The sequence below is a fragment of the Quercus lobata genome, chromosome 4, assembly GCF_001633185.2.
Source record: "Quercus lobata isolate SW786 chromosome 4, ValleyOak3.0 Primary Assembly, whole genome shotgun sequence".
NCBI classification, from domain to species: Eukaryota; Viridiplantae; Streptophyta; class Magnoliopsida; order Fagales; family Fagaceae; genus Quercus; species Quercus lobata.
The window spans coordinates 27,985,271-28,001,264 of record NC_044907.1 but is presented as its reverse complement, the minus strand read 5'-3'; the positions used below and the strand labels follow the sequence as shown (position 1 = coordinate 28,001,264).

The following is a 15,994-nucleotide window of genomic DNA, read 5'->3' as shown; positions in this document are numbered from 1 at the left end:
TTTTGTAGAAATTCTCCCATGTCTTGCTTATATAGAATACGTGCACCACACATATTAATCTCAATATCCGGGCTGTTGGTTCCAATGAAAGGGGTAATGCAACTCCGTTCGTCTAAACGTTTTCTAAACCTCGCATGCGATATATATAGCCAAACTCCAAATGAACCAACACATGTTTCCTTAGGAACCTTGAAAGCTATAGGATCTCCATTTATAGGATCTCCATTTTTTTCCAAACGACAATAAAACTCATGAAAATATTTTGTATCCTCTCCAGGACAAACGTCGTTCGAATGTGCTGGGACTACAAAAATGACACACAGAGCAATTCCTTTCCAATTTTTATTACTGAACAGATTTGAAGGTAGTGGGATTGGTCGAAATGACCCAAACCGCTGATGCTTGAACCACTCTGGAATTTCAATTTGAGGTAAAACATGGCAAAAGCCTTCCATTTGATGAATTTGATCCTGTAAAATATTAAAAACAACTGTAAAAGATGCTCATGCGTGTGTGTGACAAGTGAGAGAGAAAGAGATACCTTCACATATCTTTGCCATAATAGGTGTATGTCTAGCAAAGAAACCTCAGCAATTGTGCCATCTTCATCCTCGGCCAAGCCAAGGCAAGAAATAATAGTGAATCCTGCTACACCCAAAGTCCATACAACAACTTGATTTGAATAATTTTCTAGCGCAGTACATCCTTGTACTGAAACTAACCTTGTACTTAATGGAACATATGGCAATGATTTAAGCTTGCTACAATGATCCAAGAAAAGAATTTTGAGCTTTGAAAGTTGAGAAATGTAATCGGGCAAGCATATAAAATTATTTTTGCTCAAATTCAAATACTCTATTGACAACAAGCAGCTAGGGTCATCAGGGAGTGCCAACAGATTGCAGTCACTTAGACTTAGAGTTACCAAAGTGCTTAATTTTGAGAACGAATTAGACAAAAAAGTTTGTGGAATGCATTCAGACAAAAAAGTTGTAGAGCTTCAACTTCATTTAGTCCTCTAGCCCTATATACAATTTTAATTTCATAACTTGCCAACAAATCTTTGTCTTCGGTAGTTACAATGATTCTACGTCCTTTGCCAAACAAATCACGCTTCCCTACTAATTTTTCTAATTGACTTCTTTCGCTCACATCATCAACAACAATAAGCACCTTTTTGTTATGCAGTATATCGCTGATAACTTGCATTCCCTTATGCTCATCCTTTACCCTTAATCCCCTTTTTCCTATATCACAAAGGAGTCGTTCTTGTAAAGTCTTTAAACCATGTGCTTTAGATTCCTCTCTAACATTTTCGAGAAAACTGCAAGCTTCAAATTGGTTAAGAATCTTATCAAAAACAGCTCGTGCAAGAGTTGTCTTGCCCATACCACTCTTCTCGCATATTCCAATAAAGTGAACATCAGTTGACTCCAGATCTAAATATGAAATCATTTCCTCAACATGAGAGCTTATTCCAACAAGATCATCTTCAATATCATTTGAAAATTTCTCTTCCAATTTCAGATATATCCATTGAACAATGCTTTGGATAAATTCTGCCTCAGGCTCCCTATAAAAAAATATTACAAAAATCTTTCTGTCAAAAAAAAACTAATTGGAGATGTAGCGTGTAGGCGTTGATGTTTTGCTTGTTCATCTCATAAAAGAGAGAGCTCTAAAATTGAACTAAACTACACAGTCGAGCTCAATTTGCTTGTTGAAATCCTAGGGCATGCAAGTAGATTATTAGTTCTCAGAACAGAAAACATGGCTTTTCATGTAAACTTGAAGCAGCAAGTACTGTACTATTCAACATAGATGTTCCTTTTATTTTTTAAACCAAAACAGAAAAAAAAAAATGCAATTTAATTGAAATTCTGATTTGGCTATTTGAAACCAAAATTTCAACAACTAGAAATTCTCAAATGCCATGTCATTTAGTACACAATCTGTTGACTATTTCTTTTCAAAACAAAAACAGAATAAAACAAAAAGAAGAAGAATACAATCTATACTATTGAGTATTGACCAAAGCGAAAATCATCTTCATTTCAAGATCCTAAGTAGAAGCCCATAAAAATTGTTGAAACCAGGCTTGAATGGCTGCCCAAAGTACACATGAGGTAGCAATTAGCACCACATATTGGGCCACAATTTATTCTTAAGTGAATGAAGGAATTTAAAAAGGTTTTATTAGGATACTTGAATTTGAATTTAAATTTGGATTTTAAATCAATGGATTTAGAATGTCTTGATTCCATATGTATATTCTATACATAAGAGGATTTTAAATTCTATATTCTTAAATCTATTGTTTCAATGCTTTAATAACCTATAAATTGGATTTGAAATCCCCTCTCTTTCAAAATGACCAAATACCTTCATAATCCCCTAAATCTCACCTAAAACCTTAAAATTAGTGAAATACTCTCAAAACCTCGAGAATGACGAAAGTTTCCCAAAAATATCCCAAATCTATAAAAATAACCAAATAACCTTGAAGCCCCCCTTTGAAAAATTTTGAAATGACAAAAATGCTAGGGAAAAATTCTCAAATAACCAAAATACCTCCAAAACTTCCAAAATAACCAAAACACCTGTTAACCTATAAAATGACCAAAAATAACATCGGAATCTCCAAAATGATTAAAATGTCCAAAAATAAATAAATCCTTACAAAATCCAAATTTATCGAAAATTGAACCTAAAATGGCCAAATTGACCTTGAAATTAAACCTCCAAAATGATCAAAATATCCAATGTGATTGAAATACAAATAAAACTACCAAGATGATAACCCCCCCCCCCCCCAAAAAACACCTACCCTCAAGAAAAAAAAATCAAATGAGCAAAGTTCCAAATCTTCAAAATGTTGTTTGATGTTTTTTGATGAGTAGTTTTGGTCATTGGACATGTACGATAGTTATTGGTTTACATTACACTATTCATATAGTGTGTGTGTTTCTTTGTTCCTACACACACCATATTGTATATCTTTTTTCTGATCCACTAAAACTACTCTCTCTCTCTCTCTCTCTCTCTCTCTCTCTCTCTCTCTCTATATATATATATATATATATATATTTCTCCCTAGTTTGCCAGCTAAACATATACATCTTTTTAAAATATATAATTCAATAGTTTCAACGAATAAGGAGATTTGAACCAGGGACATTTTCATTACAAAAATTAAGAGGTACTAGTTGAACTATAAGACTCGTAGGTACATGCATATTTTTAGTGACAACTTTAAAATTCTATTTTATTTTTTCCAATAATTCAATAGTTACAACAAAGTTAGTGGGGAAATTTTTAAATGTAGTTCTACTGTTTAGGTACAACACTTTTGATGACAACCTAAACTAAATCTTGAAACTTAAATTAGTGACAACCTTTTTCTTAATTTTGCAATGGTATGAATGTAGTGCTGTTTATAAAACTACATATAAGTCATGCTTTTGTGGTATTAAAGATATTAACCTTTTAACATCTACATTTAAAGTAATTAAGTAATGCAGTCAAAACAAGCCCAAAAAAAAAAAAAAAAAAAAAAATCTCATCAGAAGCAAATCAATAAAGCGTTACCCATCCTTTAAACGCTTTACGGAGAGATTGGCCACATTTGTTAAAGCAGCTCTCCACTTCTGCACCTTTTTTGGGTTCTCCTCGAAACGTTTTTCATGTTTTGCAAAGGCCTCCGCAAAAGTGTTCTTCTCATGCCGCACGTCAGTAGGTTCCACATGGTAGAAAATGGGCAACACTGTCAATATCCCTCTATCCCTGTATTCATCAATCTTTGTAAGTTCTTCCAAGCACCATGTGGAAGATGCATAATTTTCAGAGAAAATGATGACCGCAATCCTTGATTTCTTGATTGCTTCCAAGAGTTCCAGCGAAATGGGCTTTCCCATCTCAAGTTCTTTATCATCCCTGAAGGTAATAATCTTTTTACTATCCAAAGCATGATATAGATGGTCGGTAAACTTATAACGGGTGTCTTCTCCTCTAAAACTGAGGAAAACGTCATATTCCGGTTGGGGTTTAGAAAAAGCAGAGGTAAAAGAGGATGGGACAGTTTGAATGCTGGTGGAAGCCATTGGTAAGTACTTACCACATAGCTTGTTTGAGTTTAGATTCTATATATGACAGACAATGTCATGTCTTCATAAGGATTTGCAAGTAGCAAGTAAACTACATCTTTTAGAACAAGAAGAGAATCAAAGAGACAATTGGGCTCTGATCTACTTGTTGTAAGAGAGACCGAGAGTCTGAGAGAGTGAGAGGTGAGATTCTTAACAACAACAAAAAAGAGACAGAGAGGTAAAAGAGTAGGGGAAAGAGACATAGTGAGAAGAGAGCCAAGCTGTTTGACTTTCTTATCTGTGTGGGGAAGAGATAGTGAGATATTTTATATTTTTTAAACAAAAAATTCCACTTGTTTTCAGGCTCCTTTGACATTTTTTATTTTTTATTTTTTATTTTGAGAAACGTGTTTTAGTTGAATACCTGCCACAATTTCAAACTTTAATATATATGGTTTTTATTTTATGAAATAAACTTTTCCTTTTTTTGGGCGGAAATAAACTTTTCTTTTTTGAAGGCCTTTGAATGTATATAAATGTAATGAGAAAACATTAGGTCCGGAGCTGGCATAAAACCAGTGTTTTACGCCAGCCAATGAGACCACGCCACGTCAGCTTCACTTAAGTCAACAGTATAACCTCAAAAAAAAAAAAAAAAAAAAACATTTCACGCTCACAGCTTCCTCTCTTCACATCTCTTCCTCCACGCCATTCCTCTCTTCTCATCTACTCAATCAAAATCCAACTCTCATGAACATTTACCATGATTTGAGAAAACCTCAAAGTGTATCAGACAAGAATCACTATACCAAAAGACAATGACAGAATCATATCTAAACTAAAAGCCATAAGAACAGCAAATGAAAGAGAACCCCTCCCAGAGCTCAGAACAGCTCAATTAGAGATGAATTTACAGAGCAAAATCCCTCCCTCTGGCTTCACCAACAACAAGCCTCTGTACAATCACCAGATGGTTTTCGGACCTTGCTCCTTCAGGAAGCTAACATAGAAATGACGCACACCAACAGTATAATCACCATGACATCCCAAACCCAGTAAACCCATGCCTTGTTCTTCTTCATCTGATTGGCAGAGTAAAGAATGTTAGTTCCACCACTGCTAAAGTGACCAGCATTGGCCACATTCTCTTCAATATCATCCATCTTTTCTCCTTGTGTCTCAACCAGAACAGCCATGTCAAGGAAAATCTGATGAAGCTTAGTCAATCTCCTCTGAATATCCATCAAAGCCCCATGCCTCTCTTTACTCCTCAAATCTAACTCAGTATTCCCGTCAAACAATTGAACTTTCACAGACCCTGAAATCATCTTGTCAATCACCTCCTGACTCGGTACTTCACCGGTTGCCGTGTACTACCTCCTTTTGAGATCTTCCTTATGAACATACACTCACCCTCCGTTCTCATCAAAAAGGAAATGCTCAAAATTTGAAACTTTCCGATGAAGCAAACAAAAAATCCAAACACCCAATTCGAAATCCGAATTGGGGAAAAGGGAAAATCATGAAAACAAACCTTTGGATCGTGGCTCACGGCGGCTCCGGTTTGTTTCCAAGCTCCACGCACAGCTCCGGCGAAATCTGTGGAGGTGAGCTCCGGTGGGCGATCTGTGTGGCGGTGGTGGAGGTTCGACGTGAAGGAAGAGAGGAGAACAGCGATCTGTGTGGCGGTGGTGGAGGTTCGGTGTGAAGGAAGACATGAGAAGAGAGGAATGGCGTGAAGGAAGAGATGAGAAGAGAGGAAGCTGTGAGCGTGAATTTTTTTTTTTTTTTTTTTTTGAGATTATACTGTTGACTTAAGTGAAGCTGACGTGGCGTGGTCTCATTGGCTGGCGTAAAACACTGGTTTTACGCCAATTCCGGACCTAATGTTTTCTCAAATGTAATACGGGTAAGTGTAATGTAATTTACTGTTTCAATGTGTGCAACGGATGAATGGCATAAACTTTAAATAAATTAGTTTTGGCTAATTATTAGTACATTATTACAAATTTTAGAAAATATTTTAGATAATTAGTGGATGTTTATTAATCTTTGTAGTAAATAATGAGAAATATCTTCTAATCTTTAATCAAAATATACTTTTAACATTTTTAAATACTATTTTTGTTAAAAATTATATAATTATTTTATTTAATTTTATATTAATTAATCATGACATTATCACAATCTGACTTCAATCGAACATCAAAATTTTGAACCTCTTTTTTTTTTTTTTTTTTACAGTTTGTTGAACAGTTTGAGTTTCAAAATCATGTATGCTAGTGAAAGTCATTACACACCTACTTGCTTAAGCTTCTTTGAGTTAAGATTCTGGGACATAAAATATATCGTGCCCCCAGTAATTAGTGGAAAGAAGCAAGGAAAATGTAGCTTAACGCGTCACCGGACTTCACGGCAACTTCCATGATATTTAAAATTTAAATTCGAGAGCAAAAGAAAACCATATACAAATGTGATATTTTCAACTTGTGTTTGTTGTTTTGCACGACGTTTTCCTTAGTTGTTGTAGTAGAGGAAAAGACACCCGTTATAAGTTTACCGACCATCTGGCATACAAACAACAAACACTAGCATACAGAATATATATATCATAATAATTTCTTTTACCATAGACGTTTGGATACGAGCGTGCTCTCATGCCCTTGAGCGTGTAGAAGCAGTGTTGGTCTTGCAGTTTAGTCTTGCAAGAGTTTGGTGACCTCCTGGTGAGGTGAGGTCAGTCTTTGGTAACCCCTTCTTTGGGGAAGAGAGAGTGGGTTTTATAGCAGTATGGCGGATGAACTGGAAGCTCTGTGGAGTAAACTAAGTTTTACAGAAGAAGAAGGTGAAGATATTGTCTTAGGGAGTAGTAGTACAAAGTCAACGAGGGAGATCGGAAAAAATTGTGTGGTTATGAAGATTCTCACTAAACGCATTATTTTTCTGGAAGTTTTGAGAAAGAACATGAAAATGCTGTGGAAACCAAACAGGGGTCTCCAAATCTCTGAAATTGAAGATGAAATGTTTCTTGTGGAGTTTGGCGATGGAAGAGATAAGAAACGGGTAATGGAGATGAGCCCTTGGAGTTTTGAAAAGCAACTTATACTTTTGCAGGAATTTGAAGGGGAGTTGGTCCCAAAAGAGATAGTCCTGAAATGGACCCCTTTTTGGGTTCAAATCTATAACCTTCCGCTAAAGAGCATGACACGCGAAACTCGGATGGAAATTGGGGCAAAGATTGGAACAGTCATAGACATTGATGTGCCTGAAAAAGGGGTACAATGGGGAAAATTCTTAAGGGTACGAATACGGTTTGATGCCACTAGAAAACTGGTTAGGGGTAAAAGGGTTTCGATTGAAGGCGGAGAAAGTAGATGGGTATTCTTTAAATACGAGCGGCTGCCGAACTTCTGCTACCGATGTGGAAAGCTGGACCATGGTGAAAAGGAATGTGCAGAAAAACAGGGTTCGGAGAATGGAGAGGATGAAGGTTGTATGCAATATGGGGCGTGGTTAAGGGGTGAGCCAGGAAGACGGGTGGGGAATGATCAGGGGAGATCGGAAGGCACTAATAAAATGAGTTTCAAGCAGAATAAGGAGGAGACGACGGTAGGGATGTTTGTGCAAGAAGTGGTCCGGCAAGAGGTGAGGGAGGAAGCAGGTGAAGGTCACGTGAATGGGAGCAGGACCAACCAAAGGTCTAATTAGATTTACAAGTCAGAGGAAAAGAGGGTGGCGTACCAAGATGAGGAGTCCAATCATGAAAATGGAAAGTCAAGCCTGCCACAAGAAAATGAGGATGAGGGATTAGACATGAGAAGTATGAACTCTCTGATAGGCAACCTTCCCACAGCAGAAATTGAGGGAGATATGCAGTGGGAGAAAACCAAGAGTAAGGTGGAAGACAGCAGTAAGGTGGAAGACAGAAAGCTTAAAGAAAAGGAAAGGCTCACGGAAGCTGGTAGTGAATTGGGCTTGGAGACAATACAGACCATCCCATGGGCCGAAGAAGTATCTAGCCCGTTGGCAATGAGTTTTAACAAAGATAAGGGTTGGGTTGCTGAGACTTTGGGCCCCACAAGTGAGCATTGGAAAAGGCTTGCAAGGCAAAATAATAAGTCAAGCCCAGTTAAAAGAGACAGCCCAGAAAAATTAAAAAGAAGTGGCCCGGTCCCTTCACAAGAGTTAGATCCTAATGCTCTAAATACCAAACGTAAGAAGGGTAAGGTTCAGATAGGGGAAAAAATTGATGAAGACAAGCTTAAGGTTGGCGAAGAGGCGGTGGCTGCGGTGCAGCACCGCCGAGCTCAATGAGCATTTTAGCATGGAATTGTCGGAGTTGGGGACTCCTCCGGCGGTTCGTACACTCACCGAAGAGGTGAAAGAAAAAAAAAATCCCATTTTGGTGTTCTTGGCAGAAACAAAAGCAACAACTGATAGGATGAAAGGTTTTCAATACAAATTAGGTTTTACTTAAGGGATTATTGTTCCTTGTGATGGAAAAAGCGGTGGACTTGCAATGCTGTGGAAGGAAGGTGTAGATGTTCGTTTCAAGAGTTGCTCTCACTCCCACATCGATGTGGTGGTTCACGGTGAAGGCAGTGGAGGCCCGTGGAGGACCACTGGATTTTATGGTCACCCCGTTACAAGTATGAGGCAAAGCTCCTGGCAATTGATTGAATCCCTGTATGGCCAATACAAGATGCCGTGGTTGGTGTGCGGGGATTTTAATGAAATCATGCATCCAGACGAGAAGATAGGGTGGAAGGAAAGGGATGTTGATCAGATGGGGGAGTTTAGGGAGTCTCTTAGCAGGTGTGGTTTGATTGATTTAGGTTTTGTTGGTCCGAGGTTTACCTGGTGTAATGGATGGTTTGGTGATCAGCGCACGTTGCTTCGTTTGGACAGAATAGTTGCAAATGAGGAATGGATGAAGATTTTTCCTGAGGCAAAGGTACACAATGTATCAATGTCGGCATCGGATCATTGCTTGCTGGTCCTGCTACTAAAAAAGAATCAGTATAGAAATAGGGGAAAGAAGCGATTCTTTTTTGAAGCAATGTGGACAAAGGAGGAAGAGTGTAAGGAAGTCATTGGAATGGCTTGGGACCCTTATAAGGATGACTCTGCTCGGCCTATCCAGGAGATATTAGAGAGATGCCAGCGTCAACTCCAATGCTGGAACCAGAATAGTTTCGGGAATATCTACAAATGTTTAAAGCAAAAGCAGTCGCGTCTTCAGCTTCTTGAGTCCCTCAACCAGCTACATGAGACGGCAGAGGAAATTCATGCAGTCCAAAAGGAAATCAATGAACTTCACATAAAGGAGGAAATCACGTGGAACCAAAGGTCGCGTGTGTGCTGGCTGCAAAATGGGGACAAAAACACAAAGTCTTTCCATGCCACAGCCAGCCAAAGGCAGCGAAAAAACAAAATTGGGGGCATGTTGGATGACGAAGGTGTATGGAAAGAAGAACCAGAGATAGTAGAGAATATCATTTTGGACTATTTCAAGTCAATATTCAGCTCGGACCAACCTGCCAGTTTCGATGCAAGCTTAGAGGCTATGGACAGAAGGGTAACCCCAGAGATGAACTAGGCACTTCTAAAGGAATTCGGGCAGAGGAGGTCTGGAGTGCGCTCAAACAAATGCACCCAACAAAAGCACCGGGTCCCGACGGTATGTCCCCTATCTTTTACCAAAAATATTGGGATATTGTTGGTCCTAGTGTACAAAATTGTGTATTACAGGCTCTTAATACTAGTACAATGCCTAGGGGTATCAATAATACTTATATATGCATGATTCCTAAGACCAAAAACCCACAAAAGATAACTGACTACCGTCCTATCAGCCTCTGTAATGTGATTTACAAGTTAATATCAAAGGTCCTTGCGAATAGATTGAAGAAAATTTTGCACAGTGTGATCAATGAAGCACAGAGCGTATTTGTGCCGGGAAGGCTTATAACAGACAATGTTGTTGTGGCTTTTGAAACCATGCACTCAATTGCTAAAAGAAAAAGGGGGAAGGCTGGATCAATGGCTATCAAGTTGGATATGTCTAAAGCCTATAACCGGGTTGAGTGGGCCTATCTTGGGTCGATGATGTGGAAAATGGGCTTTGAAGAAAAATGGATATCGCTAATCATGATGTGCGTGTCCACGGTGTCCTTTTTGGTACTTATTAATGGGGAACCAAGAGGCACAATTACACCTTCTAGGGGGCTGCATCAAGGGGATCCTATTTCCCCATATTTGTTCTTATTGTGCGCTAAGGGTTTGACAGCCCTGTTGAGAAGAAAGGAAGCCGGGGGGTTGATAAGAGGGGTGGCGGTGAGCAGGCTTGCCCCCTCAATTTCGCACCTTTTTTTTTGCGGATGATTGCATCATCTTTTGTAGAGCAACTATGGAGGAGTGCAGACAGGTAGCCTCGGTACTGGAAGTCTACGAAAAGGAGTCGGGTCAAAAGTTGAACAGGGAAAAAACCTCACTTTTTTTCAGCAAGAACACAAAGGAAGACATTCAGAATTTTGTGAAGGATACCTTCGGTGCCGAGATTGTCAAACAACATGAAAAGTACTTGGGTTTACCTCCTATGGTTGGAAGAGGAAAGAAAAAGGCCTTTAACCGCATTAAAGACCAAGTGGGTAGGAAGATAGCGGGTTGGAAAGGGAGATTGTTATCTAATGCGGGGAGGGAAATCCTTATAAAGGCGGTTGCGCAGGCCACTCCAACATATACCATGAATTGTTTCAAGCTCCCCGACTCTCTTTATGCTGAGATAGCATCATTGGAGAGTGGTTTCTGGTGGGGAAAGAAAGATAAAGCAAGAAAGATTGCTTGGGTGTCGTGGCAAAAGCTGTGCAAACCAAAGGCGGAGGGGGGGGCTGGGTTTTAGGGACTTAAGAGCCTTCAACCTTGCCCTTCTAGCCAAGCAAGGCTGGAGAATACAGCAAAACCCTAACTCTTTGACCCACAAAGTCCTTAAAGCAAAGTATTTTGCAAATTCCTCCTTCTTGGAAGCTCAAGTAGGGAAAAAACCATCCTACATATGGAGAAGCATGGTGGCTGCTATACCGGTGATTAAGGAGGGGACCAAATGGATTGTGGGGAATGGGAGAAGCATTAAGATATGGGGGGAGAAATGGATTCCCTCCTTGGATTCAGGCAGAATAATAACTCCAAGAACCTCTATGGATAGTGAGGCGAAAGTGGCAAGTCTAATTGTGCAAGAACGAGCGGAGTGGGATGTTGCCTTGATACGTCACTCTTTCCTCCCTTATGATGCAGAGGCTATCCTTAGCATTCCTATTAGCCCCATGTACCCATCGGACTCCCAGGTGTGGGCTAAGTCCCCAAATGGTATCTTCACTGTTAAGAGCGCACATCGAGTGGCAGCTAAACACCTTGATGAGCTCAAGGGAAGAGAGGAAAGCCCAGGCAGCTCGGATAATTCCAAAATGATAGAGGTGTGGAAGGTTGTTTGGAACTTAAAGTGTCCGAATAAAATAAGGCATTTCATGTGGAGAGCTTGCAAAAATGTGCTCCCCACGAAACAGTGTCTGTTACACCAAAAGGTGCTCACAGAGGACTTTTGTGACTTTTGTGGTGAAAGTGAGTCTTCTGGCCATGCTTTGTGGGGCTGTGTTATTGCTAAGGAAACTTGGGCTGAAACAAAATTCAGGATTGATAAGCTAATCCACCCACTGAAGGATTTTCTTGATGTGGTTTGGTTGCTCCTAGAGTCATCTGGGGATATGAATTGGGAGGCCTTTGCTATCACGGCATGGGGTTTGTGGAATAACAGAAATGCAGTTCGGCATGGGGAAGTTTGTAAACGGGGGAAAACTATTGCAGGGGAAGCTCAGAAGTATGAGCTTGAAGTGTGTTCTGCCAGTCCAGTCAGCCTTATTGGTGTTTCTTCTGCTCCTAGAATCAAGCGCTGGTGTCTACCTCCTAAAGGAACATACAAGGTCAATACTGATGCAGCGGTCTTCAACAACTGGGGCTGCTGTGGGTTCGGTGTGGTAATTAGAAATGATCAAGGGGAGTTGATGGGAGCGTTGTGCAAGAAAGTGGAGTTTCCATTGGGGCCTATTGAAGCAGAAGCAAAAGCTATGGAAGCAGGTATTTATTTAGCTTGGGACCTGGGACTGAAGGATATAGTGGTGGAAGGAGACTCCCAACAAGTTATACAAGCTCTAAATGGTTGCATCCCACCGGCCCTGCCCATTCTGAAGATTGTTAAAGGGCTGAAATTTTTTTTGATGCGGTTCAACTCTTGGAAGGCTGTACATACTAGGGGAATCACTAACGAAGCAGCGCACTTACTAGCTAGGAATGCAATGAATGTGAAAGATAGTGTAATATGGGTTGAGGATACTCCTCCCCTAATTGAACACCAGATTCGTTTTGATGTAAGTTCCTTGGACATTTGTCCGGAGTAATGAAATTATGTTATATGTTTCCAATCAAAAAAAAAAAAAAAAAAGCATACAGAATATATGACGGTTCAAAAGTAATAATAGTAATAATATTATTTTCATTTGAATTCATCTCAGTTTTCTCAGAAAAAAAAAAAATTGAATTCATCTCATCAATCATCACTAATTAATATAAATTTTATTATCATGTATTATCACAGAATATTATATCATTCATGTTTGATCTCTTCCATTCAAATCATTCAATGCATGAGAACTAAATTTGTCAGGTCACTTTGGAATTGTGAAATGGGAGTCACGTGTGTAACTGTCACAAAAATAAAATTGGACCAAATGGTCTTTCAACACGTGTAACTTGACGTGTTCAATTTAGCTCACCTTGTTTTGTTATTCATCCCAATAAAAAAAGCCTTGGGAGTTGGGAGATGTTAGGCATGTATTAGATTAATCATACATAAAGCCTGGCTTTTCAAGCACGTCCTAGAAATGGACAATATTGTTTGGATTTACATGAGCGCTAGAGATACCCTTATAAATTATGGGTTCATCCATCAAAAATAAATAAATAAATAAATTATGGGTTCAACTCTTTAAAATAAAATAAAATGCTTTGGAAGATGTTACACATAAATTAGATTAATCATCTAAGCCCTGCTTTTGGAGAAGTTACTGTGTATGGATTACTTATTAATTACTTATTTAGCTAAATATCTCAAGATTGTATAGAATTTTTTGTAACTATTTATTATTGGACAGAGTTTAACTACAAAATTGGTTGTAACCAGCCTAAAGGTACAGCTTTACTCAATAAAATAAACATTACTATATATTTTGAAAAAATAACCATTGAATTGCGAGTTTTTTACGCCCTTAATACACATGTCAAATTTTGTACCAATCGGATATTATTCACTATATGATTTCTAAGTTTATATTTTGTGCATAATTTTAAACTATAAAAACTTGTAACTGAATTGGTACCTCTCCATGTACAAAGTGCTTGGGGGTCTAGGGGGAAAGGATTCGAACTGCAGGGTTAGCAGCATGTTGTAATTATTTCTCCAAAAAAAAAAAAAAACCTTTAATTTTCTAAAAAGTTTGCAAGCATGGAGGATATAAAAATATGTAATCCAATGGTGGATCTGATACGGGTAATTATTAGGTACTCTGGAAGTACCATAAATGTATACTCCCCTTCTCACATAACTGTGGGTTCTACTAATTAAATTTATGATAGGACCCACAATTCATGTGAGGAGAGAAAGTAGTAGGATCTACAATTATGTGAGAAGAGGAAATACACATTTATGATACTACCGGAGTATTAAATAATTTTCCCTCTTATACAGAGATGTTAGTAATATATGGAATTAACAAACTAAGCTTAACAGAAAAACTAACTAACTGAAACTACCGCTAATAAAATACAGCTGTCATCCACTCACTCATCTACTCACACACACTTTGCACGTGCTAACTTGATGAATGTAAGTACAAGACTAATACTACATGTAGCTTTCAATGTACGCACGACTTGTAGTTTAGACATTAGCATATTTTCTTCTGATCTGTCTTCTTCTTCTTGCGCTTCTCTTCAATGTTACTTTGAACTATTACTTAAGCTGCTGCTCTAATATCTGATAAAAATTTCAACTTGTAAACAAGTTACTATCTTTTCAATTTGTAAGCTTTGACGAACTGCGCGTTTGGAACAATGTTGATGGCCACAAATATTAATTTGTTATTGAAAACTAAAATCAAATTATTTCCAATTGGACAAAACTTAAGTACAGTACTTTAGGTGTTTCTTAGGTTCTCCTCTTAAGATTTAACCATATGGCTATTTAACTAAAAAATATACTTCCATCCCATGAGAAAAAATCCACATGGCAAAATTTTAAAAAGGAAACCTAAGGAACAACACCTAAGTATTGTAGCTATGTTTTACTCTTTTCAATATATATATATATATATATGAAGAAGACAAGAAGAAAAAGAAAAGGACTCGTACTTTTCATAATGGCGTTTCCATTTGATCTGCTCTTTACAACATAGGCACACCCGTAATATTGGAATACGGGCTAAACTTTCCACCAACTTCCTGTCATAAATATGAATTAGTTTTACTTAGTAAAATGTTTTCTAGAGAAATAGAAATCGATTTTCTTGTTTGTTGTAATACTGTTTCATTGATCATGACTCCGGCCACCCCAAATTTCAGTTGCTCTCAAAAAAAAAAAAAAAAAAAAAGAATTGGCTTCCCCCCCAAAAAAAAAACAAAAATAAATAGCTTAATCTTTCCAAAACAAGATAAATAAAATAACAACATATAAGGATTATCCATTATTATTTTTTCCTTTTTTAATTTTTTTCATTTACACATCCAATCAGTTGAGTTACAAGGCTCCTAACTCCATTATATTTAAAATTTTAATTATTTTTCTTTTTGGATTATTTTCCTTACATATTTAAAGTAAAGTAGACAATTTGTGTATACTCATTAGAGTTTAGAAAGATTATGTTCATTAGAAAAAATAAATTAGGAAGATAATGAGTTCTTGTTAATCTAATTGTGTATGTATATGTTTTGAATTTATCTAGACCAATTTATAAATACCATAGTTTGGCCCCACAAGCCAAAATTCCTAGCTCTGTCATTGGGTATCTAGGCGAATTTGATTTGGTGCTTTAGGGGGCCTTGCCTGCTACTCTTTTTTTTTTTTTTAAAAAGAGATTTTGTTCTGGACTTCTGGGTTTTAGTTTTAGAGTACCTAAAACGACGTGACTTTAGTCATTTATTATGGCTGCTAGGGTTTTTTTTTTTTTTTTAACAGACTTTTTTTTTTTCCTTTTTAACCAAACAAAAAATATTTATAATTATTTTACATCTTATGTACTAAATACTTATTTTGGAAAACTTAAATATTTTCTATCTTCTCACTTTTAATTTTATGTATCTTCTCAACATTTTGTATCCTTTCACTTTTTTATATTCTTAACTAAATAAATTCTATTTTTTTAATAATAATAAATCGATAGTTAGAATGAGATAAAGTTTGAATTCTAACAGGTTAAAAATACTAAAAAAAAGAATACCAATTAATTTATAAGACTATGAGAAATAGTGTAGCAAATTATTGATATGTTGGCAGCAACACCACTCCATAACTACATATCTATTTCTTAGTCAAAACTCAAAAGCCAAAAAAGGATCTCTCCCTACAGTATTTTTTTTTTCATTTTTATTCTTAGTAAAAATGAGATTACAGAATGAAATTCGGTGCAATAGTCAATGGCTATGTAATATCACTTTAAAGGGTTAAGATTAAAACTTGAAAGTTCACTTTAAATTAAAAAAAAAAAAACTTTTATTAAATTTTAAATTTTTATCTTTCTACTTTTTTTTACCTTAAATCTTTTACTTTTCACACTAAAATGGTAATTTTAGTTGCAATTATTGCA

The 15,994-nt window shown here is 37.3% G+C and overlaps 1 protein-coding gene and 1 long non-coding RNA gene across 2 annotated transcripts; both read right to left on the bottom strand.

Moving 5' to 3' along the window:
* On the bottom strand, positions 1–951 carry LOC115986287. The gene is made up of 2 exons (XR_004090622.1): positions 542–951; positions 1–470 (listed from the first exon to the last, which is right to left on the bottom strand). It is a non-coding gene; the product is annotated as an uncharacterized LOC115986287 (long non-coding RNA).
* Positions 952–1,018: 67 nt separating this feature from the next.
* On the bottom strand, positions 1,019–4,100 carry LOC115984962 (TMV resistance protein N-like). The gene is made up of 3 exons (XM_031107940.1): positions 3,589–4,100; positions 1,153–1,573; positions 1,019–1,024 (listed from the first exon to the last, which is right to left on the bottom strand). Exons 1-3 carry the CDS (start codon positions 4,098–4,100, stop codon positions 1,019–1,021), a joined length of 939 nt encoding a protein of 312 aa, XP_030963800.1.
* Between the last annotated feature and the right edge of the window lie 11,894 nt (positions 4,101–15,994).